Source organism: Anthonomus grandis, chromosome 13, assembly GCF_022605725.1.
Source record: "Anthonomus grandis grandis chromosome 13, icAntGran1.3, whole genome shotgun sequence".
NCBI lineage: Eukaryota > Metazoa > Arthropoda > Insecta > Coleoptera > Curculionidae > Anthonomus > Anthonomus grandis.
The window spans coordinates 26,102,143-26,122,868 of NC_065558.1; the positions used below are offsets into that span (position 1 = coordinate 26,102,143).

The window sequence follows — 20,726 nt, forward strand, 5'->3', positions numbered from 1 at the left end:
TTTTTAAAAAATACCTAATTTGAACCAACGTTTCGGTAGTTATATCTACTACCCTTATTCAAAGTAATTCAAGTAAAATTAAATTAAATTAAAAATACAAAGAAAATATAGTTATCTTATAAAATTTCCTGCTATTTAATACTTCCTTCAAAACTCCTTCCTAAATCGTCAATACTTTAAATAATTTTTTATATAATTTCACGGTTTATTAATAGTTTGACAAACTGTTTTCAAAAAATAACAAAAAATTCAAAGGTACTTCCTTAAATTTAAAGAAATGTGATCTTAATAAAGCTTAATGATAGAAAATATATGAATATGAAATATTTTAAATTGTTAATTAATTTTAAGAAATTCCAGTTCTACGTCACTTTTTAGCAAAGGAATCCATGTATTATTAAAATCAACCGAACAAGTAGCTAAGTATTTTTATAAATGCACTTTCCTTTAGTTTACGTAATTTTGAAATTGGTTCCTTTGCTAAAATTGAGGGAGCATTCCAGTTTATTCGATGGTTGTTGTCGAATGCATGTTGTGTAATTTTGGGTTTTTGAAAATCATTGTTTTTTATGTAAGATTTATGTTCATTAACTCTTTTTGGTAATCGTCTACAGGTTTCATCTATGTAAAATTTTCTACAAGTAAATAATGTTGAATATTAATGATAATAATAATACTCAGACAATGCAAAAACATTTAAATGTGCTGCCAAGAAACCTCGAAAGATTTGCACTTTTCTAAGCAGTCATATTTTCTATAAGAATATGTGTTCCAGTTTTCAAATTGCGTAAAAATGTATAGTTGAAAGGGCTGCTTGGTCGGACGGATTCTGGGAAAGGATGGTCAAGACGGTTAAACACGCGTTTAAGGTAATATTGGAAAAATCCGTTGTAAACTACGATGAACTTCAATGAACAACAAAAGATACTCATAGAGGCTGTTCTCATTTCTCGTCCACTTACGTATATTGACAACGGTCCTAAAAATTATAAAAATTATATTTAATACTTTCTTCTAGTGACTTTCTAAATGGAAATAGCTAAACTTTACCATCAGGGCTAAATTTTGACAAAAATGTAACATTAGAAGAAAATGACTTGTTAAAATTAGGAAAAAAACTAACAAATATAATGAAGATATTTTGGAAAGTGTGGTTTTCAGACCACCTGTTCCAACAGTTAAGATCCGCACATTACAACACCAGAGGTTCATCCGTAGCCGATCGAGAGTTCTAGCCGTGACACTGGTTTCGTGGCGTCAAAATTGAAGCCGAGATTTGGTGGCGCACGCCGTACAGTGGAACGACTAAGTGGAGATACCGCGGGACCTAATATTTTACATTTTACAAGATAATTTTTTTTTTATTATTACGTATTTTTAGGTATATGATAAATGTTTTAAATATTTTTTATTATTTATTTTATTGGATAAACAGTGTTTCAAATTCGTCTACCCTCAAAATACGAAAATGAATAATTTACCCCAAAGTTGCACATTATTTACTTGTAAAAGAATATGCCATATAAAAAAATATATATATTATATTTTATGTGGTTTTGAAGATTATCGAAAAAAAAACAAATTTTCAAAAACTTATTCTTGACACTTTTGTGGGTTATCTTGGTTGCTATGGGAAAGTTTTTGCATTGCTGTATTACTTTTTCGTAAAAATGTTAATGCCGAAAACAAAATTAGGTAGGTACCTACGCCAAATTTTTGTTGCTTATTTAAAAAATCGAAAATTTTAATGATTCCGAAGATGAAAAAAACCAAAAAAAAAATTAAAATCCATTTTAATTTTTTCTGAGCTTAAACAGGAATGCAGTAAGAGGTAGGCATTATTCTAAATAAAATTAAGATTCTAAAATGTAAGTTAAAAATAAAATTGTCAATTTACCCACCTAATTTAAATACCGAATTTTTATTCTTTTTAAAACTCAAAGCGAGTATCAAAATAGTTTGGTACTTTAAAATTTTAAATGCGTAATCTTACTATAAACTACAATAATAACTGCAGTAAAATATTATTTCGAATCATCGCAAAATATGTGCCCCAGCGCGGAATTTTTGCCATCGCGATGCGGTCGTCGCCTCGCATGATTTCGGCTTCTGTTGTGAGGTATCGATGGAAGCGGGGATAAGTGTCCAGGCTAGAACTATCGATCGGCTACGGTTCATCCCAAGCCTTTAATGTTGGACATGTTGTCGACATGTTTGTTGTTCAAAGATAATGGATATTCCTACCAGGCTCGTGACGATAGTTTATATATGATGCAAATTATGAAAAATAAATATATATGACAAATGATAATTTTTATCATAGAGATCATAATTGGCATTACTATTTCCTATTTTGTTTTTTTTTGTTTTGTAGCTACGCCGAAAGAGTATTTGATGTTTTTAAATTACTAATCCTAGTTCACATTTCAATAACATCGATGATATTTGGACTAATACTTTTTTTTATATTAAAATTAGAAAGTTATGCAGATAAATTAAGATATATGGCTCATCTAACTGGATGGCTGGTACTGCTATTTATTACTTGCTTTTATGGACAATGTATTACTGATAAAGTAAGTATAATTTACATTTTTACTAAAGTCCGTTTTAATTCTTAATTTCACATCAAAAAAGAAAAAATATATTTGAATGACACAACTATTTTCTATGAGAGTAACTGAAATTAATTAATACCAAGTGGCAGTATTGTGGGGCCAATTCAAATTCTTAATTCGAATATCCTATCCTCTACTTTTTTATTTTATCTGGCATTTGTAAATCCTTAGTCACATCATATGCCAAAGCATACTCAGATCAAGCAGAACACCGGCCTTGCTGCAGTTCACAGATCAGGCCCTACCGACTCTTTCGTGCATTACAATAATGGGCGATGAGTTCATAAAATATTAAATCCGACTCTGGGTTTGCCACAACTCGTTGTATTCTAAACACAACATCGTTGATGACTTCCAGCACTTTGTATAGCCTCTATTCCAGAATGATTAAAGTTTTGGTGACAGATCCTTTGGTCTTTAAATGTCATAAAGTCAAACCAAGTCAGCATTTTTATACCTCTGGTCTTTGCATTGAAATCATATGTGTCCTTTATCCGATCTTGCATCGCAGCTCACTAAGAACACAACACCAGTCCTTTTCGGCAATTTGCAAGTATTCACTTTTAAGATCTACCGTGGAAAAGATCTTTAATCGGCCAGAGTGTTCAAAGTGTCATCAATCTTAAAAATAGAATCTGCCCTTTTTAATCAACAGTACTACAGGTACTGGTAAAGAAGAATACTGTTGATGGTTCTATGATGCCTTCCTTGGCTTACTCTCTTATTATTATCCTTATCTTTCTTGGCCACTGGTAGTCTTCAACCTGTCTGCCTGATGGAACGAGCATTTCCCGTATTGATTTTGTGCTGGACTATGTTGATCCTTTCTTTCTTCCCAGTATCAAAACCATCTCGATATCTATGGACCAAATGCCTCAGCCTCCTCCTGTGGTCTGTCCTTAGACCGGTGCCTGATGCCGATACAAGTTCTTCCAATTCTTTTGAAATGGCTTTCCGGTTGGTTTCCACAGGCGCAACTTGTCGAAGTATTGCTGAAACTGCAGGTCATTATTCTAATTCGGTGTCCTTCTTTAATAACACAGGATAATGATTGACATTCATTACTCTCACAAGAATATTTCTCCCAACACGGGTCTTTCCAACTGCTATTTCTTTACCAACAGCCTCGTCATGTGTTCCAGGTTTGAACATGACTATTTAACCATTTGTCGTCTTGCTAATAACGCAGCCATTTAAAACTTTCTTATTTCGTTCGGGTATCAAAGTTTATATCCTTTTCTATAGTCCAGGAATGCTTGAACTGCCAAATGTTCCATGTTTTATGATTCTTTCGTGGACATCTGTATATTTTAGTCAAACAAAACTTATATATCAGCTTCAAATTCTTTCAAGGACTGTCCTAACTTTTGCCAAGGATTTTTCAACTGCGTGTGGTAGACATGTTCCAGTCATAACTCATAACATATTGCTTTTTGGGAAGATATTTTTTGCACATGGCAGCATCACAAACTTTACTCAATTTCCCAGTTCATTATTATTTATTTTTCACCAATGTCCTTTACTAATGTTCAAATCCGATCTTACTTATGATACTATTGTACAGTTTTTAACAATTTTTTACGGTGTGAATTAAAACATTCCATGCACAAAAATAGTCAACTGATTTATTCCACACATCCGCACTAAACAAAATGACTAAAGACTACTACAAATATTTCTTTCTAATAGTCTTTACTGTATACTGTATTCATTTACTACTATTTATTTCGATTTAAAAGTTGCGCCAGTATTGAACTGGCCTCCTAGTGGCGAGGGCTTCTTATATACTAGCTAGAGACCATGGTTTCAGAAGGTTCACTTACTTTCCACGTACCTCCAGAAATGTCGTGTGCCCGCTTGCGTTACCGGGATTATTCTGGAATGACGTAGAACAGTTTATATATTCGCGGTGTATCGTTGCTGCATAAAACTATGAAAAAAAGAATTACGCCGCATAGTTTAATTTTGTAAATACATTTACTTTATTATTTTAGAGTGCTTTCACCGCCAACGCAGCTTATTCAAGTGCTTGGTATAAAGCGCCAATCAGATTGCAAAAAAGCCTACAGCTAATTATTTTAAGATCTCAACGACCACTTGCTCTAAAGTCTGAAACGTTTGGAGTTATTTCTTTGGTTACATTTTTAATGGTAAGAAAATATAATTTAAAGTTTCGCATAAGATTACTGTTTAAGCTTCAGCTTAGAATATTTTTAGCAAGTTTTTTTTATATCTAAGGCCAAAATCCGGCTTTCCTTCTGAATTTTAGAAAGAAGACATTTTCTTCCTCGTGAAGTACTGTATCTTTCCAGAATGATATCAATAATTACTGTACATATATAAATAAAATAATGTAATTTAACAAAGTTCATCTGAATATTCCCTTGTACATGTGAAAAATAGCGTGCAACGTGTTTGTAGAGCTAATTAACTCTTCTTAGATGTCTGTTCGTAAATTTTAGTCAATAATTATTCCTATGGTCCGGGAACCGATCACAAATTATTGAATCAAGAACATATTTCGTCGAATTTGATATAAAAATCTATATTGTACATTGTACAACAATAAGCCATTGGCAGCTCGTATACGTGGCGTTATAGAAGATATAAATCGTTTAACGAACGCAAACGGATTTCACATCGTTCGATCTTGGCAAATTTGACTCGACGCATTAGTCGGATTGGGAGAATGAGATTGCAGAAAGATAAACTTGGGCTTATTTCTTGTACCACAACAGTCATAATTCGATTCATTTTTTTTGCATGTGGAATAATTATAATTCTCATCATCATACCAAGAGAGTTTAGAGAGTCATCATTAGCCTTTGCCTAAAGATATGGTTCTTCCAAACTTGAATTTCAAGGAAAGTCACCCCTAGGTTTGTTAACATTAAATCCACCACCCAAACAGAATCATCGGAGAAAGCACTGAATGTAGCAAGAATAATCTGGCTTAAAGAAGAGATTAAACAACAATATAGGAACCTTAACATAATGAACCTTAAATTCCTATATTTTACTTTAAGCCTAAAACTCACCTTTGTAATAATGGTAAGCTCTTCATTAGATTATGAGTTTAAAGATGAAGTAGAATTGTTCGGTAAAAACACCGTACTGTAGACTAAGAAAAGACTAAAAATAAAAAAAATGCTGACATATTCTTAAAAATCCATAAATATACAGAGAAAAAGAGCCAACCAAAGAAGTAAAAGGGAAGCTAGGTAAGCAATAGTTTTCGATCCAGCATCGTTTTCTTAACCTTTCTAATGTGTCATTCATCTCAGAAGAGGAAAATATTTTAAATCTAAACTTAAAATTTATTTTCTCCCAAAAGTTGAGCTTGAGTAACACAGGCTCGCGGTTGCTTTGTAAAGTTTTGATTATAACTAAGGTTTAAAAAGTTACCTACTAAGTGATTATATAGCAGTTTAAGTGATTCTTTGGTGCTCTGGTCTGCTGTTTTTTGTATTTTCACCAGGATTAACGTTGCATAAACCCCATAAATTGAGATTGCATCTTTTATGTGTTTGCCGCCAAAATGGGTCTATCATCAATAGACATCCGAGAAATAAAAACAATAATAAGTAGTGTTTTAAATGAAAAATTCTTGTCAGATTTGGCCGAAAAAGTTGCTTCTATTGTATCTAAAAAGTTTAGGTTTACCGTAAAAGTTAAAATTTACCGTAGCTTTTGTGGGTGTGTGATGGGGCTAATTTAAGTATAATTTTTAGGGTAATTAAACTGAAACTGCAAAAACTTTTTTTATTGTTGATACTTAATAAGTAAGTTTACAAAATCCCAGTAAAGAGAGTAATAAGCTGGTTATCTCCAATATTATTTTGTTAATGAATATTTAAACATATGTATATTTTGTTCTACTAAATGTTTTTTTAGGATAATTCTATTGTAGGTAGATTAACTACAGAGCGGCTATAGTATAAGCGGCAAGACAGACCTTCGCGAGGGGGAGGAGTGGCTGTTTATATGAAAAGTTTCCTAAAATATAAATTATGTATAAATCAAACATTAAATTTTCTGGGGCATATCTGGATTAAGGTTCTTGTTGATGGCTCGAGTCTTTTGATAGGGGTAATATACAGGCCACTCAATACCAATTGTAATGAGTTCTTTGCTTGCTTTGAGGATACTCTTTTACAGTTTTTTACGACTACCAATAAAATATTGTGCTTGGGTGATTTTAATATTGATTTCTTGGATGACAGTTCTGCAAACACCAGTACATTAAATAATATTTTACACACTTTTAATCTAAGTCAATATGTTTCTGAGCCAACTAGATTGACTAAAAAAACCCAAAGTATTATAGATTTAATCTGTTTTGATAGTGATTTCAAAATTAATACTGAGGTAGAAGATCTTAATATTTCGGATCATCTTCTCACAAGATGTAAAATTCCTTTTCAAAATGAGGCTCCACCGAGCTCGACAGTGGTTTATAGAAATTTAAAAAAAAATAATTTGGCTGAATTTCAAATGGATTTAGAAATGATCGCTTGGAATGAAATTTATAACTTAGATACAGTTGATAAAAAAGTTAACTTTATTACGTCAAAATTAACAACCCTACTTAATGCACATGCTCCTCTTAAAACTAGAAAAACAAACAATAAAAAACCATACTGCCCGTGGTTCACGGATAATTTGAAATTATTAAAAAAGTTAAGGACTGATGCACTTAATCGCTTTTGTCATTCACGTTTGCCAGAACATTGGGAATACTATAAACAGCTTCGGAATACATTTACATCAGCATTTCGAGCTGAAAAAAAAACATATCTAAATATTAAGCTTTCAAACTGTAATGCAAAAGAAAAATGGGCGGAATTAAAAAAAGTTGGCATCATAAATAAAAAAATAAATACAATACCAGATCAGCTAAGAAATCTTAATGAAATCAACACGCAATTTGTCAATGCAGCTAACTCTACTATTTCTCCAAAACCTGAACTCTTGGATTTTTATAAAAAAAACAAAAAAACAAATAAGGAATTTAATTTTACTCAGGTTACTGAGGAAACTATTTCTAATATTATACTTAACATGAAGTCAACTGCATCTGGAAGTGACAATATTAATAGCACTTTTTTAATATTATGCTGCCCCTTTGTTATACCTTACCTGACCCACTTAATAAATTGTTGTTTACGAGATTCAGTTTTTCCAAGTGATTGGAAATCTGCTATAGTGGTTCCGCTTCCTAAAGTGAGTAATCCTGAGACCTATAGTCAACTTAGATCCATTTCTATTTTACCATCTATGTCTAAAATTCTGGAAAAGGTTATGGCGTCCCAAATTTCAGGCTTCGTGTGGTCCAACAACCTTTTGCCAGAAAAACAATCAGGATTTCGCCGTGGTCACAGCTGTACGACAGCACTTGCGGATGTTACGGATCAACTTACTGGTGCACAAGACGAGAGTAAGGCAAGCGTATTGGTGCTCCTGGATTATTCTCGTGCCTTTGATATGCTAAATTATGATATTTTACTAGCCATATTATCTTATTGTGGTTTTGGTGTTAATGCCCAAGCTTTGGTTAAGTCGTTTTTAAGTAAAAGGACGCAAAGAGTAACGCTTGATAGTACATTTTCCAAACTTATGTCTATTTTTGCTAGTGTTCCTCAGGGAAGTGTCTTGGGCTCTCTTCTTTTTACCATTTATACGTCTAATTTTATAGCATCCTTAAAGTTTTGCAAATATCATTTTTACGCCGATGACATACAATCAATATACTCGTTTAAGCCGGAGGATGCTGTAGAGGCAAATTTTAGACCAAACATAGATCTTAAAACTCTTAACGCACTATCGGAAGATCATTTATTAAAATTAAATCCACAAAAGTCAGTGGCTTTACTTTTCTGCAGTGAAAGACTTCGAGAAATAATTTATAATAAATTAAGACTCACTATTGGGCAGTGTAATATCTCTTTTAAAAACTCTTCAAGGAACCTAGGTTTAATAATTGATAATAAGCTTAAATTTGATGAACATATAACTTCATGTATTAAAAAATCTTACTTAGCCCTGAAATCCCTTTTTCCCCACCGACATTCTTTAGAAAGGAAAACAAAAATAGAATTGTGTGAAGCACTTGTGTTGTCACATTTTAATTTTGCTGATAGCGTTTATGGGCCCTATTTGGACACAACTCAGGCTAAAAGAGTGCAGAAAGTACAAAACTCTTGTATACGATTTATATGCGGCATTAGACGAAGGCAGCGTGTATCACATAAGCTCAGGGAACTTAATTGGCTTTCTATGTACAATAGAAGAATATTGCACTCGGCTTGCTTTTTTTATAATATTGTTAAATATAAATGTCCTATTTATCTTAATAAGAAAGTAGTATACCGTACGGATATCCATAATCTTAATATACGAAGAAAACATATTTTTACAATCCCAAGACACAATAAAGAGTCTTTCAAAAAGGGATTTTCATATAACATAGCCTCAACCCTTAATAAATTCAAAATTAATACATTTAATTTTTCTGTTGTGTATTTAAAAAATAAAATCAGGCAGCAACTCCTTTAGCAAATTTAGATTTTTATCATTGAGTTTAGCAGATCTAGGGTAGATGTAGATAATAATATTATTATTCGTCCACATTGTTAGTTTGGTTTAATGTAAGTCTTTTTGCCTACTTTATATATAATTGGGTTACTGGCAGAAATTGAGGAATTATTGTGAAGGTTATTTGAGTGCTATAATGAAAAGTGTATAGCAATGGCTTTAACAGCCCCTTCATTGGGAGGGATGCTGAATAAAAAGCCTTTTGTTCCAGTGTTATATGTATGTAAATATTATAAACTATGTAAATGTTATAGAACAATAAAATGATTTATTATTATTATTATTATTATTATTATTATTATTATTATATAGACAAAAAGTTATCCTGACTGGGCATAACTGTCTAAATAGACTCCTTCTTGGTATAAAAGAAAGACTGCTCTGTCCGAATTGCGGTATAGGGGAGGAGACTTCATACCACATACTAGGTATCTGTGATAGGTGGAGTCGCCTGAGAAAGAAAACTTTCGGAGCAACGATACTCCAATGCGAAGATCTTAAAGAAATGGACTGGGACAATGTGCAAGCGTTTATTAAAAGGACGGGCCGACTCAGTGAATGACCGACTGGAGGCGTACGGGTGGGTGATTCTGAGGTTGGCGAAAAGGGACTTTTTATGCCTACTTGCCGAGCTCTAGCTCCCTCACCCTTACTCCTTCTCTTCGTCTGGTACTACTACTACTAGACAAAAAGTTAAAGAAGTCCTATCGGTGGAAGCGTAAAATATTATTCAGTGTAAAGATATCTCTAATAGGAATATTGCCATGGCTAAAATTATTAATTTTCTTAATTCAGAGGGTCCAGATAAAACACCCCTTTAATCCTTATTTAAATTAATACTCACAATATTTTAATCACTAAGACCGATAAGGGCTCTTGCTTGATAGTCATGCATAAGGCTAATAACGTTGATAAAGTCTCGGAATTTCTGGCTAGTGATGAGTTTGTTTCAGTGAGCAAATATCTGGCATTTAACTTCTTTATAAAGGTCAAGATTTGTTTTGATTGGTGCCTCTTAATTTTGGAATACTTTGATTCTAGTAAATCCAAGTTGTGAACTTCCTACCTATGAACCTTAGAATCCCTACACTATATGGCTTACCAAAAGTACAGAAATATGAAATACGAATGACACACCTGTGGTGTCATTCATCATTTCGCTGTGCTATAAATTATCTTCTTAGCTGAACGGCACCCTAAGAGATGTAACCGGATTTAATAATGAGTTTTCAATTAAGAATTCAATAGACTTTGCAGACTATTTAAAGAATGTCAGTATTCCTAGTAACGCCATTTTACTCTCTCTTGACGTTAAAAATTGTTTTCAAGTATATCGTTAGAATGCAAAGACCTAGTAGAAGACTTACTTAACTATTTTCCCTAAACTGATTATTAACAAGTTTATTTATCTTCTATCGTTAGATCAGAACTTTTTTTAATTTAACTAAAAATTTTATAGGTAATAGATATTAGTTCAACATGGCACCTGGTGAAGATGAAACGTCGGATGCTGCTGATAAAAAGTGCAAATATTGCCAATCTGACGTAGATAAAACTTAAAAATATGGTGAATCTGTAAATGTTATAATATTGTGAATCTATGTTTCACCAGTTTTGGTCACTGAGATTCAGTACAATGATAGTGATTAGTGATAGTAAATCGTAAAATCAGCGTCTGACCTGTGCTAGAAATGGCCGCAATCATGAATTGAATACAGCTGTAACTGAAGCTATAGAATCCAAAGACCTATAGGTCTAAATACTAAAAATACTAATACTAAAATACTAGTTAGCTGATTTGGAAAATCTAAACAATGCTCTAAAAACACAACCACCTGCGATAACCACGATATCGCGGCAGAAATTAATCTCCTCTCTCCGCTCCCTCGTCGATATTCCGTAACCTAAATGTAAACATACTGCCACCGCCTACGTCAACCGGGCAAGGCCGGAAAGCTGACAGCAAAAACTAGGGTGCTAACTTCAGGTAATAGTCTGATAGTTCGTTTGCAGTCAGTGATGCCAACCAAAATTAGATGAAAACAGTATCATAACCTCAAACAGTAAACAAAACCGAGTCCTTGAACATATTATAGGACGGACAGGACATGATGTCCGGGATGGAATCCTGGACGCCCAGAATTTGTTACAAAATGAAAAAAGAAATGGTGAAAACATGAAGTGCCTAAGAGGCATAATCGCAAAGAGGGTAAACAAAACGAAAAAAATTAAACCTACACAAAAAGAAATATGGGCACTGCTGAAGATGAAAATGGAGGTTTGCAGGAGTACCTAAAAAACTGTGACTTTAGCTTTATTGGGTGCAAAGAACAGTCAAGAGTAAAACCATCCAAAATAAAAATAAATGTTTCAGAGTGTGTACTCCCTATAAAAAAGGAGGAATTGTATGACTCATCTTTTTGGCCAAAAAGCGTTAGCCTCAAACGTTATGATTTTCAAAAGCAAAAAACTTACAGAGAAAATGTTCACCACTTTAAAAAATTAATTATAAACTTTAAATTAAAACCACAAATTCATAAAACTTTTAATCACTATTTATACTGCATTATAACATACAAGCCATAAATTTGAGCAACGTTCAGACATAACTCAACTCTTTGTAGAACTTCACTTTGAGGATGCTGCAGTGGAGTTAAGTCACTTAACTGCTGGTTAACACTACACTACATCGATCTTCAGTAAATGGTAATTTTTACATCTTCCTCAATAGTCTCAGTGACCTTCTCAAAAAACATAATATGTAAGAAGCAAACAAATATGAACCTGATAAGAGATTATAACGTCTATTTTAATCAAATAACCCACAGACAATAAAACTGACAGATTTATAATTGTCTTTAATCTAATTCCACACATACTCAAATTAACTAATGGGATACACAAAATTACTCATGTTAGAGGTCTATCAGATCAGAGCTATATCTCAATGTCTTTTCAAATACCCATGAAAGTAGATAAACCAGAAGTCAATAAAAACAGGTCTACAAAATAAATTAATAAACTACATAAAACCGATTAAATGGACTTCCGTGAGTGACAGAATCTCATTAACCAAAAATTCAAGTAGTTTTTTGAAATTATGCAAATAGGCACTGGATAGACTCTTATCTTGGCGAGAGGAAACAGTATGTAAATGTAGAAAAAAAATAAGTCAGATCTAATTGACATGAATTTAGGGGTGCGTCAGAGCTCTGTGTTGGTGGGGCCTGGATTATTAATGATTTAATCAGCACAGAGACTCAGAATTACCTAAATTTTGCTGACGACACAAATGGGGTTGATGTTGCCAAAATATTACTTGATCTAGTGAGGAACCCTGATGAGATGCAGTCGAGAACAAAAAATGGCTTCGAAAGAACCATCTTAGTCTTAACGAACAAAAAACACAAACAAGGTATTTTTGTCTGAAGCCTATAGATGTACCCATTCTTGAGACTGTCAGATATTTAGGAGTCAATCTTGATCTCAAGCTATCATGGGATAAACACACTAAGCAACTAGCTAAAGAATTGTGTTTTGGAGCTTACTCGCTTATAATTTATCAAAAACGATTAAAAAAAGTTCTTTTAAACGTATTTCATGCTTATGTCAAAGGTAAAATTTCACATGCAATTTTGGCTTGGGGTCGCAACAATGATAGAATATTTGCATTGTAAAGGCGATGTGTGAGGATAGTCGATGGAAAGGGCTACGGGAAAGACTGTAAAGAGAGTTACCTAAAACTGGCCATAATCATCATCAATCTTTATTTTTCGTTTTTTTTTAATCTAACGTTTTTTATTCAATTAAGGAAATCCTAAACTATAACTTTAACGATTTATTAGTAACTTGAAAAATAAATATTTTTCACAGTAGGGCAGCAAACATAGTAGAACCAGGCGGCTGTCTTTAAACTAGTGTTTTTTTAAATGTGTAACCTATTTGTCCACTAACCTAATATTTGTTAATTGAGTTCTTCTGTGCCATGTATGTATTTCTTGTTTTATTTAAGGCCCTAACATTTTAAAGTTTTGTATTATTGGCATGTGCAAAAAATATGTATTATCATAACATGAATAAACTACTATAGGTTTCGCCATGGGCTCTTTTCTTTCCCCCTTTCTGAGCGAAGTTTTTATGAGCAAATTAGAAAAGGGAATAATGGGTGGTAAATTTTCTCAATTTATCATTTTCCATAAGAGTACATTGGTCAACTTTATCTCATTTGAGGAGGTAACGATAATGAATTGTTCGATTTTTTCATGTTTATCAGCTCCCTGTACAAACACATAACTTTTACGCTAAAAAGGAAGGTCAACCATTCTCTGCCATTTTTGGACCTATTTTGCGAAGGAAAAACTCGTCTTCAGGTTTTCCTTTGAAGTCTAGAGAAAACCATCCGTGGCGAAAAACATCATTCAGTTTGACTCTTTATCTCCGGGACAACATACATTTACATTTGCTGTAAGTTATACATCATATTCCTTATAAATAGTAATCATATTATATTACTACTCATTATTTTATATTAAACGTTTCAGCATTTCACCCGATTTAACTTTTTTATATTAATTGTTTTAAAAAGTTAGTTCTGAATTAACTCTGTAATAGATTAGTCGTTTTCTATTTGAATAAAGTTTTTTTAAAAAACAAGTTTTGTGGCATCACTATATAATTAGCGCAGTCGGTTTTTAGGACTCCTTAACGTATTTAGGAATAAAATACGGTTCGTTTTAACGGTTTATTGAGAGGTGAACCTTAATTTCGGGAGTGCGGATTTAAAGACTTTACGTCGTTTCTTGCTTCTAACCAGTTGAGTGAATTGAGTAACTCAACGAGAAGATCCAGGAACAGTACAACGCCGCTAAAGCACATCAGCGTCGTGACAGCAACCAGTTCAGGGTTTCCAGAGACGAAGACTTTAAAGGGATATTGGAGAACACAGCACATGGACAAAATACTGGTTCTGCTGTAAGTACATATGTCATTTAGAGAATCTAATCTTGATAGCTCATATGAAAGTTCATCATCTTCGGATGCAGAGGATTTTAATTCAGGCTCACAAATTTCTTTAAGATTTAAAAACTTGTTTCGCTCAAGATCTCCTTTAAAGAAACTGATTTAAACATGCATAACGAACGTATTAACCAAGGAGCTTCAGCTCACAATGTTCCTATTTTAAAACAGGAATATCTAAATATGGTTCCCGAGTTTCACGGCGAAACCGAACTTCTTCCTAGATTTTTAAGTATTTCAGAGAAACTCGTGAATAAGTTTTACAATGCAATAAATATAAATGATTTTCAAAATGAATATCTGATGTCTAGTATAATAGTATAATATATCTATATATCTAGTATAATATATCTAGGCGCAATTAATATCTCCTTTTGTTCAATAACGAATTGGCAGGAACTTAAAAACGCTTTACTTAATGCTTATGCTGATAAGCGTGATGCCTATACTTTAAATATAGAAATGACTGAAATGAGACAGGATAATAATGAAACACCATTTGAGTTTTATAATAGAATCCAACATTTATTAAATTTACAAATCTCTTATATTTCGACATACTATACAGGGTGTCTCACGACGAATAGACGCGATCGATATCTCAGAAACTAATTTTTCAAATATTTTGAAAATTTGGCAACATGGCACAGTTGATGGGGGCCAGACAACTAAAATATTTTGACAGTTGTGACGTTTCCGGTTATACCGGAAGTAGGTGTCAACTTCGTTATTTTTAATGGAACACCCTGTATATTTTTACATTTTTGGCTTCCACGTGAAATTCTAGGTATATTTTGTGTATAATGTCCTATACCTAAGTGTAACCGTTTTTGAGATATTTTTAATTTCATGTGAAAAACTATGTTTATAATGCTATGCCGCTTCCAGCGCTTACTATAACAACCGTCATGATTAACTAATCAACAATCCTTGAGCCGTGTTACAATACGGCTTTTAATATTAGGCCAAATTTAAACTGCCAATACTTCAAAAACTATCAATTTTTGGACTAGATAACCTTATATAAAGTTAACCTTATTTTTAATTATTTTAATGAAAAAATGATAAAAATAGGGGGTTTCTATTTAAAAAAATTGACTTTTAATGATTTTTTAATTTTAATTTTTAATGGTAGTTTTTTGATCCCTCTGTATTGTTTTTTTTAGTTAAATATTAAAATAGTTTTTTAAAGTGGTCCTTCCTCTCAAATAAAACCAAAACTAACCAATAAATAAAGGCTACTAAAAGGGAGTAATCGGTAATTATGTTAGGACTTATAAACATAGTTTTTCACATGAAATTAAAAATATGTCAAAAGCGGTTACATTTAGGTATAGGACATTATACATAAAACATACCTAGAATTTCATGTGGAAGCCAAAAATGTAAAAATATACAGGGTATTCCGTTTAAAATAACGAAGTTGACACCTACTTCCGGTATAACCGGAAACATCACAACTGTCAAAATGTTTTAGCTGTGTGGCCGCCATCGACTGTGCATTGTTGCCAAATTTTCAAATTTTTTAAATAATTAGTTTCCGAAATATTGATCGCCTCTATTCGTCGTGAGACACCCTCTATAGCAAACGAATCTCTGGTGTTGTCTCAGTATTGCCGTAATTTAGCTTTAAGAGTTTTATTACAAGGTTTAAAAGAACCCATAGGTGCACTTATGCGAACTAAAAATCCTCCAGATCTAAATACTGCCTTGAGCATGTTTCAGTCAATGATTTTCAAATACAGTCAGCAGAACAGAAATCTCAAAAAATAATAAATAGGCCCATCAATAATAAAGATAAAACTTTCAAATATGCCAATGCCGCTAACAAATTATAATCATAACCGTCCAAATTTTTATGATCAAAACTTAGCCAATCAAACAAATTTTGGTCAAAATACCAACTTTCCAAATCGCAATTTTCACAGACACACCAGAAAACTATTATTTTAGAAATCAGGGCAATAACCCTAATATAATTGTTGAAGAATTACATAACATTGACGAACCACCCGCTGACGGTGACTTCGACGAACTCGGAGACGACGACCTCTACAATTATCCCGAATACTGTGTTGAACAGCCTAATGAAAATGATGATTCTTTTCGTCACTAGGCCTCGGAACCAACTTACAAAATTTTCAACTAATGAATTTTTCGTATAATGAAAGTAAATTGCCATTTATAATTTTTCCAGAATTTAATTTAAAAGTTCTTATCGATACCGGTAGTAGAAGATTTTTTGTAAAATCTGGAATCGCTAAAAATTATTTTGAAAAATTTATTAAACAAGATCCATTTCAAATTTCAACGGCTATGATACATTTCATGGTATCAGTTGAATCCATGTCCAGGAATATTTAAAAAGGGAAAAAGCCCTCCATTAAAATTTTACATTTTTAATTTTCATAGTTATTTCGATTGTTTACTAAGAATAGATAATCTAAAAATATTACAGGCAACTATATGCTTTGTACACCCGAATCGAAAATTGCTTTATCATATTACAATGTCACGGCGCAAGACACAAATGTCATTATGCTGCAACCAAGGTCGGAACAGGTTATTAAACTCAATATTAAAAATATAGAAAACGGGACCGCAATAGTACCTTACATGAAATTTGATAATATAGAAATTCTCGAGCGCCTTGTCAATGTTAAAAACTATCAAGGTGTCTACTCCGTTTTAAATTCCTCAGAACTGCAAAAAAGAATTGACTTCTCCGAACCAGTGGAAGTCATTGGCTTTATTAACTATAAAATACCATGTAATACGAATACCACACTGAATAATCTAAATGTCGAAAAATATCAATTGGATTTTTCGAAAATACGACGAGACCATATGAACACTAAGGAACGAGATGCAATTTTAAAGCTTATAGAGGATTATACGGATATATTTCATGTAGATGGCAGCAAACTAACTTTTACAAGTAAAATTAAATACCATATTATGACTACAGATGACATACCTGTGCATACACGAACATATCGATACCCAGAAGTACACAAAAAAGAGGTACAACGGCAAGTTAAAGAAATGCTGGACCAAAATATAATTAGGCCATCTCACTCAGCTCGGTCCTCACCAATTAAGATTGTTCCAAAGAAAGCTGACGCATCTGGTCGCCGAACATGGAGAGTTTTCGATTTTCGGAATGTTAATGCAAAAAGTATTGGTGATTCATACCCATTGCCCAATATTACAGATCTCTTGGATAAATTAGGCCTCTGTCACTATTTTACCACCCTAGATTTGGCATCAGGATTTCACCAAATCGAAATTGCAAAAGAAGATGTCCATAAAACCGCATTTACTACAGAAAATGGGCACTATGAACTCCTTAGGATGCCACTTGGATTGAAGAATGCCCAGCGACATTCCAATGGATTATGGACAACATACTAAGAGGTTATCAAAATGAATTATCCGTCGTTTATTTGGATGATATTATTTTCAGTACTAGCCTCCAAGAATACATTTCAAGATTAAAAAAGGTCTTTGATAGACTCAGAGAGGCCAATTTCAAAATTCAGGTGGATAAATCGGCATTTTTAAAGGAAGTCTCCTACCTAGGTCACATTGCTACACGTGATGGCGTTAAGCTCAATCCTAGGAAAATAATGGCCATTAAAATTATCCAATACCAAAAAATCAAAAAGAAATCAAAGCATTTCTTGCCCAAATTTTGCCGAACCTTTTATTCTAACTTGCGACGCATCAAATTTCGCTTTAGGAGCAGTTCTTTCGCAAGGAAAAGTCGGATCAGACTTACCGATCGCGTACGCTAGCCGTACCCTTAGTGAATCAGAAATTCATTATTCCACTATTGAAAAGGAACTGTTAGCGATAATCTGGTCCACAAAATACCTTAGACCATACTTATTTGGGCGCAAATTTAAAATTGTAACTGATCATAAACCTCTAATGGCTTTTTTCACTAAAAGAACCAAATTCAAAATTAATAAGATGGTGTCTAAAGCTAAAAGAATTTGATTATGAAATAGTGTAAAAAAAGGGGATTTTAAACAAAAATGCTGACGCTCTTTTCCGCGTAGAATTTAATGCTAATGAAACATCGGAACAACAGCCAAGTTTTTCCCTTAATGGGTATATGGATCAGTTCAACCAGGAACTTGAATAAGAAACTATTATAGAAAACTAATCTGTAGTAGTCCAACCAGGAGACCTCGATATTGTGGTGAATGCCGCTGAAGACGAAGAAGATGCCGCTGCCACAATACATTCAAATAATGAAAATCCCGTTATAAGAATACCAATTGTTGACTATGAAAAAATCAAATCATTATTTCAAAAGTTAATTTTTCACCAGCAAAAACAAACAGGACAGCCTCTTATTTAAAAACAAAAAGAGAATTCATGTGTAATTTTTAAAAAATAACTATGAACACGAAATGGTAACATTTATTAAAGAAAATATTGCACCAAAAATTAAATACTACTTGTATTTTGAAGATCCACTATATGAGAAATTTAGCAATGTTCTTCAAAAATATTTTAATGAAAATATTCAAATATCCATGATAAAATGCACCAAAAAATTAATAGATATAACAAGCCAATGAAATCCAAAACATTATTCAAAACCATCATGAAGGCAAAACCAACCACCGGGGCATAGAAGAAACAGAAAAACGGATTAAAACTGTATACTATTGGCCTAATCAGCAAAAATCAATACAATCGTATATTAACGAATACGAAATATGTCAAATTACAAAATACGATAGACAACCTCTTAAATTACATTTTAATGTCACCCCAACAGCTACAAAACCATTCGAAATACTATGTGCACATAGACAGCATTACATTAGAAAAATGTAAATTCCTAACAATTATAGATTCTTTTTCTAAATATGCCCAAGCCTACAAAGTAAAATTCTTCTCAAGGAATAGAAATAGCAAATAATTTAATAAAATATTTCACTCACCACTGCATACCAGACAAAATCATTTCAGATAATGGGTCAGAATTTAAAAACTCGATTATTGCCGAACTTCTTACAACCCATATAGTAAAAATCCATTTTGTCAGTTCTCAACACCCCGAGTCAAATGGACTCATTGAACGGTTCCATTCCACCTTAATCGAACATATAAGGCTATTAAATAATCAAAAAGAATACAAAAATGAACCTAGGATATTAAAATTAACTATGCCATTCTTGCATTCAACAATACTATCCATTCTGTAACCAACTTAAAACCTTACGAAATCATAACTGGCCACTTAGGCTCAAATTCTCCTTTAGATATAAACATTGATAGTCAACTGATTAATAATTATAATTTAACGCATCGCGAAAAAATTAAAATTCTGTATGAAAAAATTAGTAACGACATTTAAAAGAAAAAACAGGCCCATATAAATAAGGCTAATGAAAACTGTGAGGACCTTTCAATAATACCTCAGGCTGTCTATGTAAAAAATAAAGAAAAACAAAGCAAAACCTTAAATAAATATAAAAACGAATATAAGTCTCTTGACCCAAATTTAGAAACTGCAAGACTCAATACAACACATGGCAACACAGCGGAAAAAAATACATCTTTTAAACGTAAAAAGGCCCAGAAAAAAACCATACAAATTCCAAAATCTTTCAGGATCCTCACACTTGGACAAGGAATAGAAATAATAAACATTACCAGCAACCTAGGCCTCCTGCCTTTAAACCTGGGTCCTGCAAAACTACAGCGTACAGATCATACCTTTGTACATTACTTTAATCTAGAACGCCTTTACACCGAATTTAGTCACCTAAATGAACAGTTCGATAGACTAAAATTTTACTTAAATGATTTAACATACAATTTTGACGTAACAAATTATTATAAAATTGTGAATTTTACCCAACGCTGCATTTCTGAAAAAATTAAAAATATACAGTTTCACCAACACAATCGCACAAAGCGCGGTTTGATTAATAGTTTAGGCTATATTTTTAAAGGCATAACGGGAAATTTGGATGCTGAAGATGGTAACAAAATTTTTAAAATTCTAGATCATCTTCAGAAAAATGAGCAACATTTTGAAAATCAGATTAAAATGCAATACTCAATCAATAAGCATATAATAGAAACCTTTAATAATACAGTTTAAAGCATACTGCACAATGAAAATCTTTTAAAATCAAGAATATTGCTAACTTTAATCAAATAATTAAAGAAAATAGTTATTTTAGAGATATTTTATTTGCCAAAGATATATTCAATCAACTTATAATCTTATATAACTCCATATTAAATACCTTACAAGATATCGAAAACTCAGTAACCTTTTGCAAACTTGGCATAATGCATCCCAGCATAATTAAACCGAAAGAGCTATTTTTAGAATTACAAAAAATTGAGAAACATTATCAAAATCAACTCCTTTTCGACGTGAAACCCGAAAATATACTTTAAACTTTAAAAATACCATAAAAGTTTCTTGTCAAATTAATCTTAACAATACAATATATTTTTTAT

The 20,726-nt window shown here is 32.5% G+C and overlaps 1 protein-coding gene across 1 annotated transcript in view; it reads left to right on the forward strand.

Moving 5' to 3' along the window:
• LOC126744200 (odorant receptor 4-like) overlaps positions 1-20,726 on the forward strand; it is a 103,887-nt gene that overhangs the window by 54,255 nt on the left and 28,906 nt on the right. Inside the window, exons 5-6 of the mRNA XM_050451557.1 lie at positions 2,375-2,576; positions 4,613-4,768. Of these exons, the coding sequence (XP_050307514.1) occupies positions 2,375-2,576; positions 4,613-4,768 (358 nt within the window). The remainder of the gene's footprint in view (positions 1-2,374; positions 2,577-4,612; positions 4,769-20,726) is intronic.